This window comes from Notolabrus celidotus, chromosome 17 (assembly GCF_009762535.1).
Source record: "Notolabrus celidotus isolate fNotCel1 chromosome 17, fNotCel1.pri, whole genome shotgun sequence".
In the NCBI taxonomy this organism is placed as follows: Eukaryota; Metazoa; Chordata; class Actinopteri; order Labriformes; family Labridae; genus Notolabrus; species Notolabrus celidotus.
In genome coordinates, this window is record NC_048288.1 from 16003288 (window position 1) to 16023234 (window position 19947).

Genomic DNA, 19947 nt, shown 5'->3' on the forward strand with positions numbered 1-19947 from the left:
AGCCCATGCGATAAAAGACATTGTTTAGAGACTTGGAGATTCCTGACCCCCTCCGCCTTAATGTTTCAAAGTTCTGCACCCATGCATGTCATTTGTCGGAGGAGAAATCTCAAGCAACATAAATTGTAGTCGTATGTCCTTGTTGCACTGATATTCCTTGTATTTTGCACTTCAATTTACAGACACATTTAGGCACACCATCTTCTCTAGTTAGCTAGAGCTCCTACCACTGCTACCTTGGGTTTAGTTCTGACTCAGACCCTTCGATGCATGGCATGCCCTCTGTCCCCGCCCCCCTGAGGCATGTTCCTTTGTAGCTAGTCCAATAAAATGAAGACAATATGTCCCCAAAACATCTGAAAATAAAACATTGTTGCTCTTTTCTTTTACTGGAAAACTTCACATTACATTAGTCAGAGTTGGACTCCTAAACTCTACACAAAATGATCCCTACTTTGTTCTCACCAGCCACAGAAATGATGACAGAGTAAGCTGCCTCGCCTCCTGATTGACTGAAGTTTACTCCTGTTTCCATGGTGGCTGTAGCTGCAGTTTAACAATTTGTCAACATCAACATCAACATTGACATTATGTTTCTATTTAAACAGCACACAATAAGTAATGCATAATGATGTTTGCACCACATTAAGATTCTCCTCCTCTCCCTCCTCCTGCACACATTAACACAAATCCTAGAAAACACTCTTTGACCTCTCTGTGTTCCACATCTGCAGCCAGTGAATGAGTGTGTGTGCGTGTGTGTGCGTGTCGTGACATCTCCACTGCGAGTTGTCTGTTCTTGGTCATTCAGCTTGCTCTCTGTGTTTCTCTTGGCCCTTGTTTGAGTCCCATCTGGCAACCATAACCTCTGAGCTTATGAAATAATAAACAAAGTGTGCCGAAACTGTGCTGACTGCTGCCTCTATAAGTACACAAAGACTCTCGCAGGCCTTCTCTCGGAGGGACTACACTGTCTTTTAATGCCATTTGCAGTGTTTCGAAGCCATTTTGCAGAAGCTGGCAGGCTAGGTTGTCTCTGCTTTGCTAGTTGAAAATTACAGGGATTTATTTTGGTGCTCAGTTATAGTTGTGGATTTTGGCGTGGCTCTTTTGCATATGGAAAGCTCTGACTAACAATAGCTTCAAAGAAATACATCCAAATGAGAACATTCATGCCTTGTTCTCCTCTTTTTTGTCTTAATTTCGTTCTCTGTGCAGCCTTGCTGTTGCATGCTGACACTGTTTACATTGTTTTCCTGTAATGAGACTTATCCTGTTACTGAGCATGTATAAAAAAAGAAACGTGATCAGTGAATGATGGGTTTTGACATTCAAGTTCTCCACAGGTTCTTTACATTCTAAATATCTTACAAATACCCCTGGTTGATCCAGTCTTTCCCATAAATCTGACTCCCAAAGCTGCAGATGAGCAGATGGCCTGAATGAAACATCTCCCTGAGGCTGTGACTGAAATGTCCTTTCAGTAACCTGACACCCTCACCCTCTGCTTCCAGCAGCTGATTTTATGATAAGCATTGTAGACCAACAGATAAACTCTTCGCCAACCCCCTTGAGGAAATTGTCTTTTAGCTTTCTCTTGTCCACTGGGAGGTCAAAGGCCGGGGTCAACCAGAGAACTTTGTCCAGTTAGCATGAGTGTCTCTATTTTGCCCAAGCTTCAGGCTTTTTTCCTCAATGAAGACTTGTGCCCTTGTATGAAAAATAAGAAAAAAGCTTCCCTCAAACAAACAAAAAAGCACTTTAAGCATATCTATGGAACTTTGAAACAATTGTATAACCTTAAACCTTTTTTTTTTTAATACTTTTTAAAAAGTAGTTTGCAATATATAAATCAGAGTGAAAATACTCATACATACACACAAAAAAAGAAAACAAGACAAAACAAAGACGTAACAGCATGTCAGCATTAGCATGGATCCATCCATCCATTATCTTGACCGCTTATCCCGTTTGGGGTCAAGGGGGGCTGGAGCCTATCCTAGCTGGCTTCGGGCGGAAGGCAGCGTACACCCTGGACAGGTCGCTAACCTATATTAGCATGGATGAGTTTGCTTGTAATATGTATAAGACTACCTTCTGTAAATAAACAATTCATTTTTAACTCATCCACCATGAGTATAGGATTTGATACCTAATGCAGAAACAAACTTTAAAGAAAATGTACAAAGAAAAAGATCTACAACATCAACAAGAATGAAAATAAAAATAATAATACAAAATAAAAAAATGAAATAAAAAAAACCTTACAGCTTTGAGGTAATGAATACATTCATGCTTGTAATACATAATTTTCTCTGCAGTGCATCCCTGCTAGCAAACAATGCATGCTACTTTACATGTCCCATCATTCTTAGAGGCTCCCATGCCTAAGACAGTAATGTGTGTGTGTGTGTGTGTGTGTGTGTGTGTGTGTGTGTGTGTGTGTGTGTGTGTGTGTGCGTGTGCGTGTGCATGTGCGTGTGCATGTGCGTGTGTAAAGGCGTCCTGCTGCTACTAATGACCACTTATCTCAGACGGGATGAATCTGGCTACCTGCCAAAACAAGCTCTACCTATAGTGGTCCTCCAGTCCAGACAGCATGCTAATAGAAATGCTAATAAAAGCTTCACTTTGGGATGCAAGCCAATATGCTAGCTGATAGTGTAGCTCCAGTACAGAATGTGACAGTTCATAGACCAGTCCCTTTTCATTTCTTCACTTAATGAATTGTTAATACTAAAGTCAAAATGCATAAAGACAGTTACCTACACGTGGTAATCTACTAAGTAAATTGCTTCAAGTGTCTGTGTCTCCTCAGGTATTTAGTCATGAAACAGCAAACTTTCTTTTAAGTTTTTCATACCTTCTGATCTCCAGCACATCCTGTCTGAAGTTTAACTCTTTAATTGGCTTAATGAGCTATCATTAGAGACCTGCTCAATGAGGTCCTCATGTGATAATGTCCGTTTTAATTTGTCAGTGAAACCTTCATCACAGCAGCAGCTCCAGCTCACGCTGAGCCACGAGGCAGCATGTCTGGCCTGTGTGGACACACAAATTCACCCACACACACACACAAACACACACGCACGCGTGCGCGCACACACACAGGCACACGCAAGCAACCAAGAAGGCAGACCTGCTTTTTTATTCAGACCAGATGCTCAACTTTCCACGTTGTACTTATCATGAGTGGTGATGTGTGCGGTTGTAGTCTTCAAGAAACAAGGTCCAGAGACTACAAATCCCCCACATGAGCAGATCACACAGCAGGAGAAGGGGGAGGGAGGTACAGAGGTTTATCCAAATCTAAAGCTCATCTCTCATCATAGCTTGGACAATCAGGCTCATACTGGTGGGGTTTCATATTTCAAAATGTGTCCCAGAAAATGATCAACTTTGCAAACCCTTCTTGGTGTTGTGTTGATTTAGGCCGACCTGTTGAGACACTGCCACAGCACTTACAGTTGTTTATTTCCCATAAAAGTATTACTCTTGCATTACATTTGTATTTATGTTTTTGGGTTTCAAATTGATGAAGGTACACTGCATGAAGAGGGGGTGTACCAATCCTCTACAACATCTGCATAACATCTGCAGGGTTTCAGGGATTGCCTTTTGTATTCTAAAGATCATATTTTGGGCTTTTGATATCTTTAGTAAGGGATAAGAGATAAGAAGAAGGAGTCAGGAGAGTTGAGAATAACATGCAACAAAGGGCAGAGGTTGGAATTGAACCAGGGGTCTGGCACCTCAAGCCTCTGGTCATGGAGAGGGCTTTAAATACTGATGGGCTTGCATGTTACAGATCATTTATAAAATATCCTCTCTCTCAAGACTTTTCATTACACCTGGACTTTTAAGTATACAGTAAGAATATTGAAGCATTTTGAAAAACTAAAGTATAAAATTGTATTTTCCTGTAAGTGATGTGCAGTGGCTCATTTTGACAGATCAGTATCTCATGTCGATTAATGCTTCTTCTACACAATCCTATGTATGTAGCTTGATAAGTAGCCCATATCTGCTGAACACATGTGTAACCAGGCCTACACAAGACTGGTGTTCTAACCCAAGATGTTCCTTGTAGGGCTGGTCTCACTCTCACTTTCCCCCTGAACACACTCCAAATGGACTCTTTAAGTTTTCAAACTACTAGGTCAGCAGAGTCTCCAAAATGTCTTGGGCCTCTACAGTCCTTTCATCGTTCATATGTCAGGTGTAAGTGTTGCAGGCTTTAACATTGAGAGTGTGATACTGTGGATGTGGTCTAATAGGCTGACTGTGTCTTTGACGTTCTGTAACAGGAGGTTATTTTCTCTGGCTCTCTGCTCTCTCTCCTTCACGACCACAGAATGAGACTCCAGAGAATTAACAGTAGCCTCCATTCTGGCTCACTGTGTGTAGGTGTGGCACATATTTGGAGGGTCTGTATGTTGTTGGCTGTAGGATTTGGCTCAGTATTTCACTGTGTAGCGCGTATAACACCAGCCTGATCCTTTTGCTAGCCTCTCTGGCACTACCACTGCCACTCTACAGCGGTCAACGCAGCCAAAAGTAATAAACATATATCTCTTCAAGCCTTCTGCACTTCAAACACATCCATCTTACAAAGCCATCCCACTATAGAAGAGTCTTTGTGGGAAACTTTTACTTGTTTCCACTTGAAAAAGAAGTCTGGCTGAATTCATTGTCAGACTTGGTTCCACTGGGCTTTCTGAGCGCTTTGTTCAGTTAAAATGTAAGATGTTATTCAGAGAAAAGGAGACACAAACCTAAATACTGTACATGAGACTGAATTGTTGAAACAACTGAATGATTTATCATAGAGTATGTTGTTTATCGGGAAAAGAACAAGGAAGTTTCAGTCTTTGTGAACATATTTTCTTAGGAAATTCACAACAGCTAATAAAAACAGTTCTAAATCCTAGCTAAGACATAATTGAGTGAAATCCATCCAGTGCATTGAAAATAAAATTCAGATTGTTCATCAAATAAGTGCTTTATATGTGTGTTGACTTGTTCTAGGAATCTGTTGCAAGTCTTGGAGAGTTGTAGATAGAAAAAGAAAGATGCATTGTCCTCTATAATGATGTACACTTGCCAAATCAGCAAATGTTCTCTGCTAGCTGTCTTTTCTGTGATCATGCTGGGAAAAGATCCTGCACTATGAGTTATATTTCATTGTTACCCAGTGTCAGCACTCACAATAAACACATTGGATCAGCATGATTTTTTGGTGACTCTTATATCTTTATCAAGCAAGCAATGCTTCCTCACCCAACATGGATACACTTGTTAGAGAGGCCTGGGTGTAATGGCACACACCAATTAGAGTCAGTAATATAAAGCCTAAGCTAACTATCAGCTACCCTAAATTTAATTGGTGCCAATTTAGAGGTGAAAAAAAAACAACAAGTGCCTTTTAGATGTATTTTGGGTTGGAGAAATACATGTTGCACACACAGATTCTGTGTGATCATGAAAATCGTCAGGTATAGAAGTGGCAAGTCGCAATTACTGCACTATAACCCCAGCCTTTGTCACCTTCTCTCCCAACTTTCATTAAAAACAGTTTTCCATATGGAATATATATCAACATATTTGTTTACAGTGACGTTTTTAAGGAAGGGATCTGCTTCATATACACAATTTAATGGCACTGACCGATTTCTAAAGATATATTTTTTCGCCTTTTTGCCTGTAATGGATAGGACAGCTGAAGAGAGACAGGAAATGTGGGGAGTAGAGAGTGGGGGAAGACATGCAGGGAATGGTCGACCGGCCGGGAATTGAACCGGCGACTTCTGCGACAAGGACTGTAGCCTCTGTGTGTGGGGTGCTTAAACCACTGGGCAACCAGCGCCCCTCACTGACTGACTTCTGATGATGAGAAACACCTCTTTCTCCATCTCTGTGGCTGAGCACTGAGCAGCCCTGTCTTGTTCTCACTGTAAGGGTGGAGTAGATGCATCATTTTCTCAATTTTGTAAAAATTTAAGCATGTCTGGGTGCGGCTCAGTTACAGTGTCTGCAGCTTTTAACAGCGCGCGATGTATGGAAATATTTTATAACTTGCAACACCATGAAAGTTTCCATTAAATGCAACTTTTTGTCTCCACACTGCTTCTTTATATCAAACAATAAACTCTAGGCCTGCTGTTACAAGGATAATATAATGTGGTAGGTCTCCAGTGAGTGTGGTTTGTATTCACTGAGGTGTCATGTTTCTCTCAGTGTTGTAGTGTGCAGGCTGTGGTCTCTTTGGGCAGACAGGGCAGGGCATCAATAATGCACAGACCCTGGAGGTGACTTTATCTCAGAGGAGTAGTGTAAGACTTCCTCCTCTGTACTGCTTGTTAATCCCATTTCTACTTACCCTCAGACAGACGGTACTCAGCCCTGAGTATGCAGCTCCAGTTTGTTCAGAAGAGGTTATTGTTTTGGCTCCAAGTGTCATTTACATTAGTGAGCTAAAACAAACCTGGTGAGCTAAACTAAACTGGAAATGCAACTATTGTTTACCACTGACAAAGATTGTCTAGAACAAATCAGTGCTGCCAATGAAGAGACTGGTCTGTTGGGTCATCTAGGGCTGTAGCGGACTTCCACAAGATTAGCTCTTTTTAAATCTGCAGCATTGGAGATTTTTGACCAGATAACAGAACCTGTGAGTGCTAAATTCCTGATCGTGTATTTGAGAAAAATAAACCTTTTTGGAGTGATAGAAAAAAGAAGTCATTCCCACAGGATGTTAGCCAATCAGATACACTGGTATAGTCATACGTTTGTTTGGTATATGCTGAGCGTATACTTTTTTTTTCTTTTCTTGCATGATGGAGGAAACAAAACATGGAGTGATTTAGTAATGGTGTTTTCATTTAGTTTGTCCGTCAAAGCGTGCATGGCTTCATAGCTTGAAATCCTCTCAGCACTGTCTGTAATGAATGTAAATGAGCACCACGCGTATAAGCACTTTAACAAACATGTTAATTACCCAGCTGTGTTGAATACCAGATTCTGATTGGCCAGTACCCCATAGCATAGTGTGTTCATTCTATAGCAGGGACCTGATTCCACATGGTGAATCAAATCGATATCCATAAAGGAGTCCAACATATTTCATCTCTGCCTGTTGACACTGTGGCAAAAACTTAAGTTTACATTAGCATTACATTATTAGTCTGAATCAGTAAACAACACAGAGGATATATTTAATTTTATTTTCAAGTATTTGGAGAACAAAAAACAGACTAATCAACAGCAAAGAAATAAGAAGAGAGGAGGAAAACAGGGCAACAAACAAAGGGAGGTAGAAAGAAACAAAGAGCTGAATGAAAGAGACCAAACTGAAGAAGACAGACACAAAGGAGACCGAACTGGAACTGGAAGATACTAATTATTTTAATTGTCTTTTGAAAACAGGACATTTAAAGTACTCACACGCTTCATTTTAGATGTTAATAAATAACAAGAGGAGAAAATGTGGGTTGTAATACAGGTGACCTTTCAGTAGCAGTAGCAGCATCAACAGTATCCGGCTGCTACTGTCCCATATCTTCTGTTTTGCATGTTTTACTCTCTGTGGGCGTTAGCAAATATTAGTAGCTTAGGAGGAGCTGTGTGTGTCAATCTGTGTTTGTGTGTGCGTGAGTGCGTGCATTTGTGTGTGTGTGTGCATGACCCAGAGTTGCAGAAAGTGTTTGTGACACCGGTGTTTATGACTCACAGGGGAGAACATTCACTCCATAAATCAGAGCTGTTATTACTCTGCAGAGTGTGAACTCTAAAATAGGGAGGTTGAACTACTGGGTTGAACTGGTGATTCACGGGGAGGCCTGTACTCCCAGAGGTCAAAGGTCACAGTCTAATGGTGGTGTCTGAGCTCTTTGCTAAGGCAGTGAAAGTCTGGACATTTTGAAGTCTTCTCCGAGTAACCTGTTGAGATTGAAGATGGATTCTGTTTTTTAACTGATTATTTTCGCACTCTTTACTCTGGATTTGTTCAATATTAGTGGTGTGCATCAAACATCTCAGCCTTTTAGTTTCATAAGCAAATTGAAGATGTACTGAAGAGCTCTGGGAAATAATCTCTCACAGCTTCCTGACATTTTATAAAGTAAACAGTTAATCATAATTATATTAAACAAACACGTTGATATAAAAAAAAAATATGCAGTCGAAGTTCACCCACTTCCAGGATGCTGGCCACAGTGGAGTTTGAACCACAGATCTTGTCAGTCTGCAAGCAGCTGTTCCAACAGCTGAGCTACACCACATGCCAACAAACCTGCCTTACCAAAGCCCGCAGTTTCCTGAAATCTGAATACACCAAACATCTGTGTGAGCTGGTCTTCTGGTGAAAGCAGAACCTTGTTTCAACCACCTTAAAGTGCTGAGACAGGGCCTGACGTCGCATGAATTACCCATCACCACAGCTGTCCATACTCCGACTCATCTGCAGATAAAAACAGAGAGCTTCTCACTGCGAGGGAAAACACAAACCATTGACCTCACATGACTTCTAGACAATTTATCCACACAGGAACATGCTTTCGTGAGGAGAATAACACACACTGTGTCTGGATAGTGCTTTGAAATAATAGTAACCATCATCCAGTGTGTGTTGGACTTTCTCTGCACATTGCACATTCTCTCTGTTTTTCATGCTGTAAACTTTTCATACTCCCTTGGCATATCTTTCACATCACAGCAGACTCCTGCTCTGTCACTGCAGTTAAAAATAGTTGTATTCATGTTATTTTATATAAGAAAAATACATATTACATGACGCATTATAAACCATATCAATGGGTTATAATACGTCACCCATTGTACTTTTAGACAGAAAGGCTCCTATCATGGAAATGTTTCTTGCAAACTGCTGCATACCTTGCATAACTTTTTCAAATTTGGTGATAGGCTGAGTAAGTGAAACATTTGCAGTTTCAAATGTTTAAAATCAGCAAATATCACGTTTTTTTTTTCTACTTTTCTAGCTGTATTATGTCATGGTGATCAAGTTGCACCTAATTATGGTCTGACACAGTGTTAACATAATGATGAACAAAGTACTGTTCTTTTATATGACTCATCCGTCCCACTTTTAAAGCTTACAGTGCAGGCTTGTTGATTCCATCTTTACAAGTTTACAAAAGCTGTCACATTTCACCTGCTCTGTAATCCTCAGCTTGTGTTACCAGTTTTTATCTGTTACGGGATCGTCTTTAAATACGCATTCCTGAACACTTACTAACTAAAATCTCAGCAGAAATACGCCTGTGTTGTCTTTGTCTAAACTCACAAGAGTGACCGTCAGCTGTCTTTTACCTTCACCTTCACTCAGTTCTGACTAATACAAAGGTATTCTGTTACTGTTTTTTTTATGTGACTGACCTGACCTTACGGTGTGTGTTCTGCTGCAAGTTCACCAGACTTTGAAAAGCACTGACCCCGACGTGATTTGAACACGCAACCTTCTGATCTGGAGTCAGACGCGCTACCGTTGCGCCACGAGGTCCTGCTGCAGCCTAGGTCATTTGAGAAGTACATGAAGCGGTTGATATTTCCCCCCTGTGGGAGTCTGAACACTTGCAGAGGCTAATTCAGCAATCATAAAACACACACCGGAGCATGTTCCCTCTTTCTCACACACACACACACACTTTCTAACCCCCTCCTCCCTCACCCGATCTCCTCCAGGGCTCGAGTCTTTGTGTGGTCTCTGACAGGAACAGTAAACCCACTCCAGTACAAAGACACAGATAATGGGGTGAAGAGAGGTATTGTCTGGGCTGATGTCGCAAGTGTGTGTGTGTGTGTGTGTGTGTGTGACACAGAGGACAATTACCTCAGTGTTTCCCTGTTCCTACTGCAGAGGATCAGATAAGTAGATACCTGATCAGGCTGAGGTGTTGGTATGTCACTCAGTCAGTGTATGAATGAATGTGTAAAGCTCACTAGTGACTAAACATGTCAGTGGGACAGGAGCTAAACCAGTAGGCAAAGAACACAGCCGCACCCTGATCATATATGATCTGCTGCTTTTTAAAAAAAAAAGTAGTGTGCTGTGCATTTTTCAGAATCCGAATCAGAAATACTTTGTCACACATATTTAGCCATGAGGTATTTTTTTAGAATATAAAACTTTAAGTGGACAAATGATGGTGTAAATTCCTCTACTGTTGCATTTGGCAATATCACATGAAGACGTTTACGCTTTATATTAAGACGTTGCACTCTTTGTGCATTCAGACTTTAGCGTCCCTTTTAAAACAGCTTCTGTTAGTTAGATCACACAAAACTACATAAATCCATTCTTATAAAGACAGTGGTAAAGAATCAACTCGTGATCTGTGAGGTAAAGTTGCTGGTTCTGATAAAGGTTTCTGGTTTCAAAAAAGTATCTTACTCTTTGATAAAAATTCTTACAAGGATGTCAGTCATGTAAATCAACATTATGTTCCTGTCAGTAGATAAAAATTCTTACAAGGATGTCAGTCATGTAGATCAGCATTATGATCCTGTCAGTAGTTTAAAGCAAAGGCTGTTTCAGTGGATGTGTTTTGATTGAACCTCCGGCCTCAAACTATGAAGCCCATGGGGAAGTGTTATAAACTGCAATTCATCAAGAATCCGCTTGAGGCTGGCTGCAGAAACATTGGAAACCACATAGATATCAATTCAAAAAAGACGATCTTTGCAGCATTAATAAACATGTTTACAGCCTGGTTCAAAAAACAGTTTGGCTCTACGTAGATAATTTCTCTATCAGCACACACTGTACGGGGGGTGAATTTTTTTCTAACGCGACGGTTCAGAAGATATTAAGATTACGAGTTTTTGCCCAAATAAGGACATGACTGACTTGACTCCCAGTCGGGAACACATAGCTGTTGGCTAGGAGGCTCAAACTCTGCCTCTTTACGTCACACTCTGCCTGGTTGAGTTCCGCATTACCAATATGGCTTCCGCCGACGATTGGCTTCAAAACAGCGCTCAGGAACAGATGGGTGACATCATGGATACTACGTCCATTATTCATACTGTCTATGGATTGGGCGCATTTGTCCTGAGGATTATGTGCAACCATTGGAAAGTTCCATCTAAGGTTGTTTTACCTCTTAATCCTTTAGACCTCATCATACCTAAAGACAGAACCCAGGTTTGAATAACTGGAATTACCTTTTCTTTGTATCCATGCCAGGTTAAAACATTTGAAAGTTAATGTATAAAGTTGTCCCAACTGCAGTGTCATATTTTAAGTTGGTATCTTGTGGCTTCAATGTGACGTCCATTGTCATTAACAGTAAGTATAAAATCATAGTCTGCATTGTAATGTGAAACACTGCGGTCTGCTTCAGCTGCTTTTGTTCATTCATTGTACCGTCGACCTTTCAAACAGTGTTATTTCCGTCCTTTGAAAGTTGCCCCAAGTGGAGCTCTGAGGTGAAATCTTACACTTCATACCACATTGATGTAGCACAGGTTCCACTGGTTTCTACACATCATCATTAATCCTTCTTCCTGTTTGCAGTAACATGGACAAATATGTGCTGCTCTCACATTTCAGCCCCACACATACACAACTCAGATTATCCATCAAAGCTGCTCTCGACAACTGAACTTGTCAGATGTGTTTCGTTCCTGTGGTTTTTGTCCATTTGCTAATGAAATATGATGTTCCCTCTGTGCCAGTGTCTCTGTTTTAAAGATGAATTAGTTGCTCTAATGACTTCTACAGTAATGGGATGTTGGTGAGGTCAGGGAATGGAAAGTCATTCTCTTCTGAAGGGGACTCTTGGTCTCACTTGAGAAAAAACAACAGCATGGAAAGAGTGTGTGGATCAGATGTTGGGTTTGTTCCCCTGACTCACAAATGACATCAAGACTAAAACATTGTAGAGAACATTGAGATACATAAAACATATGAAATTCATTTTTTTCTGACCGATTTTACACAACATTCATCTCATTTATAAAAATATATGTGTCTTGCTGGGCCTAGGGGCCGGGTAGATGACTTTTGTGTTTCTGTGTGCAGAGTTTAGGCTTCAATAAAGTGCATGAAACCATTTACTTTGATGCCAGAAAAAAAAAAAAGTCTGTAGCTGAAGAACTAAAAGTCGGAAAATGAGCAAAATCCAACCTGTTGATTTAGTACAAGAGATAATGGTATCAAATTGAGTGTACTGCTCTATCATCTCCTCAGCTGTCCTCCCTACTCTCAGAGTAATACACGTGAATCCATCACAAAGCACTCTTTGTTCAATATCTGCTCCTTCTGTGGCTCTTCCGTCGACTTGACTGGCATCTGTGCTACATGTGCTTTCATTGATTGAGCCAATGTGTTCTCAAATGCCACAGATCAAACTATCAAACTTCACGCTGGTCAAAAACTGCTGCAAAACCATAGCATTTCAATGTTAGAGAGCATGCTAAATTTCTGCTACTCAAATTTCTATATATGAAGTTTTTTTTTTTATCCCACTAGCCTTTCGAATAACCATGCAACACCTTTAAAGAACATACAATAGATAGATCTTTATTTGTCCTTAATAAGGAGATTTGTTGTCACCGTCTGTACAAAAATACATGTTAAAACACAAATAAACAATAAACATCCACCCAGCCTCACAACAATGGTGCACATCATCCCACATATATACACACTGGACACATATGAACACACAGGACACATATATGCACATCGGGCACACTACATGGGCATTTTATTTAGCACTGATGGCCAACGGGACAAAGCTTCTGCCAAACCGGGCTTGCCTACAGTATGGGGATCTGTATCTGCGACCAGATGGGAGTAGTGTGAAGACTGAGTAGAGGGGGATTTGGGGGTCTAGTGTTATAATGCGTGCTCTGTGTATGATGGCTCTATTGAGGTCAGACAGGTTGGGTGTGGGGAGGCGGATGATTTTGGTGGCAGTGTTTGTGGTGCATATGAGTCTGTTTTTGTTGGAGACGGTAAGCATGTTGTAGTAGCAGGGGGAACAGTAGAGGAGAATGTGTTGGATGATGCTTTGGTACAGTAACAGTAGAAGGTGGGGGGCGACAGAAAGTGCTTTAAGTTTGTGGATGGCAGAAAGTCTTTGTTGGCAGCGTTTGTGAATGTCAGTGGTGTGTTGATCAAAGTTAAGTTTATTGTCCAATGTAACAATAAAGCTTGTAACGAGAAAAGCCTGCTGAGAAGATTTGTTGTTGCTGCTGATTCTGAGGTTTGCAGGCTGTAGCTGAATCCAGCTGGAGGAGGCAGGAGGAAACACCTTGAAGACCTAAAGATAGACTCACTCATGGTCATTTGGATAGGAAATGAATAGCTCTGTTTTAGTACAATTATTTTTACTCCATAGCCTCTTTTAGTTATGAACTCTGGACAACTTTCAGATACTTTTAGGTCCAAGCACTTTCTTTTCAAAGTTGAAGATTGTCTCGGTTGGTTATGGTGCAAAGAACAAATAACTCAGGGAGCATGGCCCTCCTGTACAGAGACCACAGTCCTTGTCCTGATCGATTCTCAGTCCCTGCAGGATTAGGTCAATATCATCCCTCACTCTCTAGCCACATTTCCTGTCTCTCTCAAGCTGCCCTATCAAATAATCACTTGAAGGCCAAAAATGTATCTTAAAAGCAAGAAAAAAGAATCAAGGGTATCCTAACACAGATTAGTCAAATGTGGTATAGAAAATACCAACAGAAGATGTCTTATTTCAACTTTCGAGCTTGGCGACAAGGGTTTTGTTTCTTCATGGTGAACAATAAAGATAAAAAGTACAAACATTTTGTACAAAGGACTGCAACAAATATTTGCAAGAGTAGAAACACCTACACAAACCTACACAGAAAGACAAAACCACGTCAGTACAAACATGCTCTGCAAGTTCTCAATACACTCAACAGGATAAAGGTCTTTAAAGAAAGTATCAAATACATCAGCAATATGTCATAGATAAGTGTGGAATGAAGAACTTTAAGCCTGTAAGTGAGTGCGTAAGTTTAGATGTTGGTCTGCACACTGAAACACAAAATCCGATTTAGTCCCAGTCACTGATGAACTCTGCTAATACTCATGTAATGAGGAGTCTTTGAACCAAGAAACTGTAAGCATTTCTTTTAGCCTGTTGGAGGCAAAGCACCACTGATGTAATGCTCTTACATCATTTAACACAAGTCCAATCTCAACAGCGCAAGTCAACGTCCAGCGCTTTCTCCCAGAGTCTGTCTGGGATTACGTTTTGAGCCTGAGCTTCTTCCAGAATCATATTTATTCCTCATAATCCATCCGAGGAACAAGTCTGGTCGAGGATCACGCCAAACAGACTTTGAGTGTGTTAACACTTAAACATTTAAGGATATTTTCCCCCTGCTCGATGCTGAGGGTCAGCTTGTGGTTTGTAATGACTTCCAGAGATGGTCATTTTTTTGCCCTGTCTTTCTTCTTCTTCTGGGTTTTTCAGTTTGCTTTGCAGTGGCACTGAGAGGAGTGTCAGCAGTTCTTTAAGGCTGCTTTGTTGTGGGACCCTCCAGTTATACAACCATACATATAATGTACTGGATAAACTCTGTGCTGTGGCTACAAGTTCTGATTGTTCTTTGCTGAACATGGGAGCATCATAATTTTCTTTTAGCCTCCGGTTTCTCGTCTTGCCTTTTGGGAATGATCCTAACAAACTTCCCATCTCCTCTCTAATAACCTCAGAAGGAAAGAAAATACCACAGAGTTACTCCCCTCATGATTTGGACCATTTTGCCTGGTGAACCACATTGGAGTTTAGGACAACAGAGCTGTGCATGAAGGCATTTAACCACAAACACAGAGAAAGACAAATTCGTTTTGCAGGAGAAACAGAGGAAGTGAGCACAAAATACAGACAACAACATGGTGAAGGGGAAAGGCGCGGCTTCAATTTTGCCCTCTGTCTGAGTGGGCCATCATGCCGAGGTGCTTGTGGCTATGATTTAGTGGAAAAGCCAGACAGGGAGGAAAGGAATGAACAAACGAAAGACAAGTCTTAATCTGTTTACTTATGTTATTACTGAATATCAGGCATCCAAACCACACCTATAATCTCTGCTAATAATCTTTAAAATATACTAGAAAGTTCAGCGCTAACATAGAAATGCTCTTCATATCCCAGTTACAGTTTTTCTCAGTCACTTTGTTACATTTCACAGATCAGAATTGAAATTGACTGTCTCTAACGAAGGGAAATGTGTGAGGCATTAGATCACCCAATGATCAACCAGTTTTATGAAATAGCTCAAAGGTGCATCTCATGAACCATCAACTGGCAAGTATATATAAATGTGAATCTTGTCCTGTTCCTTACAATCAATCTCACACATACACTAAGGTGTAACTTACAATTTACAGTAACTTTCATCAAAACTTTAGCCATAGTTTACATCAGAACGTCCCTCCAGAGTACACTGTTATATTGTTATCCGTACACAATGACACAAGGACTTATCACTCTGATGGCACTGACATGTTCATTGACACAGATATTTACTTTTGAGAGAGGACCTAAGGATTTTGAGCAAGATACTGGCTGTTGCAGGTAATCCATGCTGTTTTGGTATTTGTACGAATTGTTTAGAGAAATGCACTTACTGTTTTGAAAATGTCGAGGATGATTCGAGAAATGTACCAAAGCGTCCGAGAAAAACTGTCAGAGCTATATCTCACTATAAGATATCTGCTTTGTCACAAATATTTCATATTTTTGGTGCACACTCTGCAATGAAAATGTGTAATAGATAAAAAAAAAAAAGGCAGATAGTGTTTTTGGTGTCATGTAGGTCATGAAGTTGGTAGAAGATGCGAATGCAGACAATAAAACTTTTCTGTGACACTGTTTTTGCAGCCAGTCTTAAAACATAAAACACTGTTCCCCTACTTCACTGCTGCTGTTGTTCCTGCTCACTGCATTTTAATTGCTGTATGATATATTCATGAGACTTTGCACAGGTGTGTGTCTTTATGAATACTTCAGTGCAACATTGTGAGGAGCAGCTATTTGATTTGATTTCTATATCTTTACAGGATAAACTGACATGCAGTGTAGAGTTATATTTAAATTTAAATATAAACATCTTAGTCCACGTAGAACACTACATACATTATCTGCTACATCTGTGACAATTCATACACACAGCAGCTTGTGCATTGATGTAGCGGTGCATGAATGGATGTTATCTATATGCTGATGCGAAACACAGAATGACTCAACATGGTAAAGTGTGAGAGTGTTGTCACCTTCTTATGCATTGAAATGTAATCATAAGAGGTGTGAATAAATATAATGTCTGCTGTTGTGCCTGTGTCTCATTTCTTCTTCTTTCTGCTCCCACATGGAGAACGGTTTCAGCCATATGCTTATTTTCCAGGCCATCCAGCAGCAGATTAAAACATTTCATAACAGCTATCATGATGTAAATCCATGACCATGTCAGGGCCGCTGCATGCCAGCTGACTAGATCATTGCATGAGCTGCATGGTGATTAGATCAGCTGATTCCTAAGGAGACACAAGCTGCTAATTCCTGATAATATGTTGTATGGCTTTACTTACATAATGCTTCAAATCCAAAGACTATATGGTGCGATTAAAGCTGATCTCATTAGAGGGCTAATACTCTCGTTCTCCCCCCCCCCTCCAGGACCAAGGTTACTGGGTTCAGGTCCACAGGTTGGAACATGGAGATGGAGGCATTTTGGACCTGGATGATATGCTGTGTGATGTGGTGGATGACAAAGACAGGGTGAGTGACTCTTTAAATTATATGTTGTCTCCTGTTCTGCCACTTTTCACTCTTTTCACTTCCATTCACTTTGGCATTGGTTGTGTGTCCACTCTAAAACTTTATGATTCCGTTTTGGCTGTACTACAAAGACTGAAATCAACAGCTTTAAGGGAGAGTTTTGCTGAAGTGAACAGCACTCCTGTAGTCTAGATCTCTTGGTGCAACATGGTCATAAGCAGGGGTGTCGTAGTGGGGAGAAAAGTGGGACTGACTACCTAGGGCCCAAGTGGGGAGGGGGGCCCTTCATGCGCCTGAAATAAAATCTGTTTTCTACTAGGTTTTTCTTTTATTTTGTTATAGCTGCAATACGATAACTAAACTTGTCTGAATGGTCTTTGTTTACGTTTGGACCGCAGTTGTCTGTCAGCAGCAGGCATCTCCTGGGATTCTGAGTGGACAGTGGCTGCGGAACAGGCGGTGAGCCTTGATGTGAATGTGGATGAGCGATTAACAAATTAAAAATGCATATACAATGGGCTAATAGTGTGATTTAAACAGCTGTCTATGCATAAAAAAATGCTTGTCATTGTAATACTTCGATAGCATTAAGTTTGGCTGAATCTGATTGAAAGTAAACTGTAGGTTTTTAGAGTTTCATTTGACTTCATGAGGTTAGATTAGACCAAATAATGCCCCCTTGTTGTTGTTCAACAAGTCACTTGGCTTCAGATAATCTTGTTTAAAGAGGTGGACAGTCTGAAGGTCAACATTGTGCAGTTACATTTGGAGTAATTGTAAAAAAAATAAAAATAAAATATTGATATGTAGCTTAGATTTGAGTCAGTTAACCAGGATAGTTTTAAGCATATATTTTAGTTTAATGCAAATAAACCAGTATTATAGCAGCAATGTTATAAGCTGTAGGGTTGGCTGTGGTGATGGGGCCCACTGAGGTATCTTTTCAGGGGGCCCAGAATTCCTGAAGACGCCCCTGGTCATAAGTCAGTCATTTTCTTGCCTTCTTTTCCCATTCACACACAATCAAACGTGGTTAAGATTGACAGAAGTCAGTTTTTAGTCTTGGCTCATGCAAATAGTGGGGATCAATGTCATCGACCAATAGGAGTGCTCTTTACAGCAGCAGACAGGAAGCAGTAAACCCAGACTCTAAGGGGGCTTGCTGTGTGACGCCATGGTTGCTCTAAGGAAACGTTATAATAGCACTGGTAGTTAGATGAATGAACAGAGGAAGTTGGAAGTATTACAAATATAAATACAAGAATAAAAGAGGAGTACAATTCTTGTATCCTCTCCTGTTGTGTTGTAGGTGTAACATCTACTTATGATCACCTGTCTGCTTTACTTTCTCATCATTACTTCATCATAAACAAGCACACTACTTCACACTACTCTCTGTTAAACTATTTCAACCTTCTCTTGATCCTTTCATATATTTGAAAAGTTGAATGATTCAGAGGACTCTTCTTCACTGCTCAGCTTTGATGTGTACGTGGCCGCGTGTATCGTTTTATCTTTCCGTCTAAAAGTGTGTGGGCCAAATCAGTGTCAGATGCAGAATGATGTCATCCTACCCATCCCCCAACTTTAGCCTTATACCGCAAATGATTACCCACCATCCCATTCATCCCTCCCATGAGAACAGAGCTGACTACACCTGAGTCACCAGCAGTTTGGCTTTCATGTGGGGACTGTTCGCGGGCTGTAACCCCTCTTTGTGTCTTTGTGAGCGGGAAATTGTTGAATGAAGGTAATGGTTGGCAACATCAGACTCTACAGTTCATGAAAACATGCTTGTGTGCAATGATCACAAACAAATGAGTAAAAGTAGATATTACAAGATATCACTTTACAGACAGATCTCGTATTACAGCATTGATAGTCATCTATTACTCATCAAAGAGTCTCCGGATGACATGGAAGATTAATTTGGTGTTTTAATCACTTCAGAGAAGTGTCAGCTTAAAGCCAGCAGGGCGGTAATAATATATTCTTTAAAATGCTGATGAAACATGTGAATGTCAGCTGTAAGTGTTATCTTTGGCTCCCATCTGTTAGCAGGTTTTCTCAGGATATCTGGTGTCACAGAGACACAGCCTTCATGTGAAATCTCAAAACATGTTCTTCTCAAGAACAAGGTGTTTTTTTTTACGTGCGGCCTTTTCATGTTAAAGTTCTTTCCCCACATTAAATAAATCATATTTAAAAAAGTTGAGGGAGAAGTTGATTATTCTGAGTATCTGGTGTGTTTGATGCTGTTTGGTTTGGAGTGTATAATAATAATAATAATAATAATGATGATAATAATAATAATAATAATAATAATAATAATAATAATAATAATAATAATATTATCTGTAGAGCACTTTTCAAAACCAGGTTACAAAGTGCTTTACATGTGCAGCAAAATAAAACAGGCAGATCATAAATACACAGAAGTCAAGATAAATAAATAAAACATATTTTGAAAGACACAAAATTCCCCTAAAAGAACTCCAAATGAATACAACTATTTTAAAATATATTTCTTAAGACGATTAAAATGAAATAAAGTCAAATAAAATTCAGCTAAAATCCGGGTTAAAAGTATGTTTTAAGAAGGGATTTAAAAGAGCTCCCTGACTCAGCAGACCTGGTCTCCTCGGGCAGATGGTTCCAGAGTGTCAGACCCCTCACTGTGAACCCCCTGTCCCCTTTAGTTTTCATTTTAGTATTTGGAATGCACAGTAAACCTCTGCCTGAGGATCTCAATGTACGTGTCGGCTCATAGGGTATTAAAAGGTCTGCTCAGAGCAAGACCATGCAGAGCTTTAAAAGTAAGCAGTAAAATCTTAAAATCAATTCTAAAACATACAGGGAGCCAAGGAAGCTAAAACCGGAGAGATGTGGTAGAATTTTTTGTTTCAGGTTAAAACCCTGGCAGCTGAGTTCTGTACAGTTTGGAGACGATCAAGGGATAATGTTTTTATATGAATGAGATTTTTTGTACACGTGTCCATGTGTCTGCACAGTTACACTGGGTGTCATGTTAACGCATCAGGTGGGATCAGGGATGAGAACAGATGGGGTTTTTTTTGCACCTGCTCTCTCAAACACCCCTTACTGTCTTTACACTGTCCTCTCATCTCCTTTTTTTCTTCCAGATGTCATTCATAAAAACACATACAGA

At 40.3% G+C, this 19947-nt stretch overlaps 1 protein-coding gene and 1 non-coding gene across 3 annotated transcripts in view; one reads left to right on the forward strand and one right to left on the reverse strand.

The window, feature by feature from the left end:
* LOC117828608 (partitioning defective 3 homolog) overlaps nt 1-19947 on the forward strand; it is a 465785-nt gene that overhangs the window by 46585 nt on the left and 399253 nt on the right. For both annotated transcript variants that reach the window (XM_034705788.1, XM_034705789.1), the window contains exon 2: nt 16677-16778. In XM_034705788.1, the coding sequence (XP_034561679.1) occupies nt 16677-16778 (102 nt within the window). The remainder of the gene's footprint in view (nt 1-16676; nt 16779-19947) is intronic.
* On the reverse strand, nt 9449-9520 carry trnaw-cca. Its single transcript has one exon. It is a non-coding gene; the product is annotated as a tRNA-Trp (tRNA).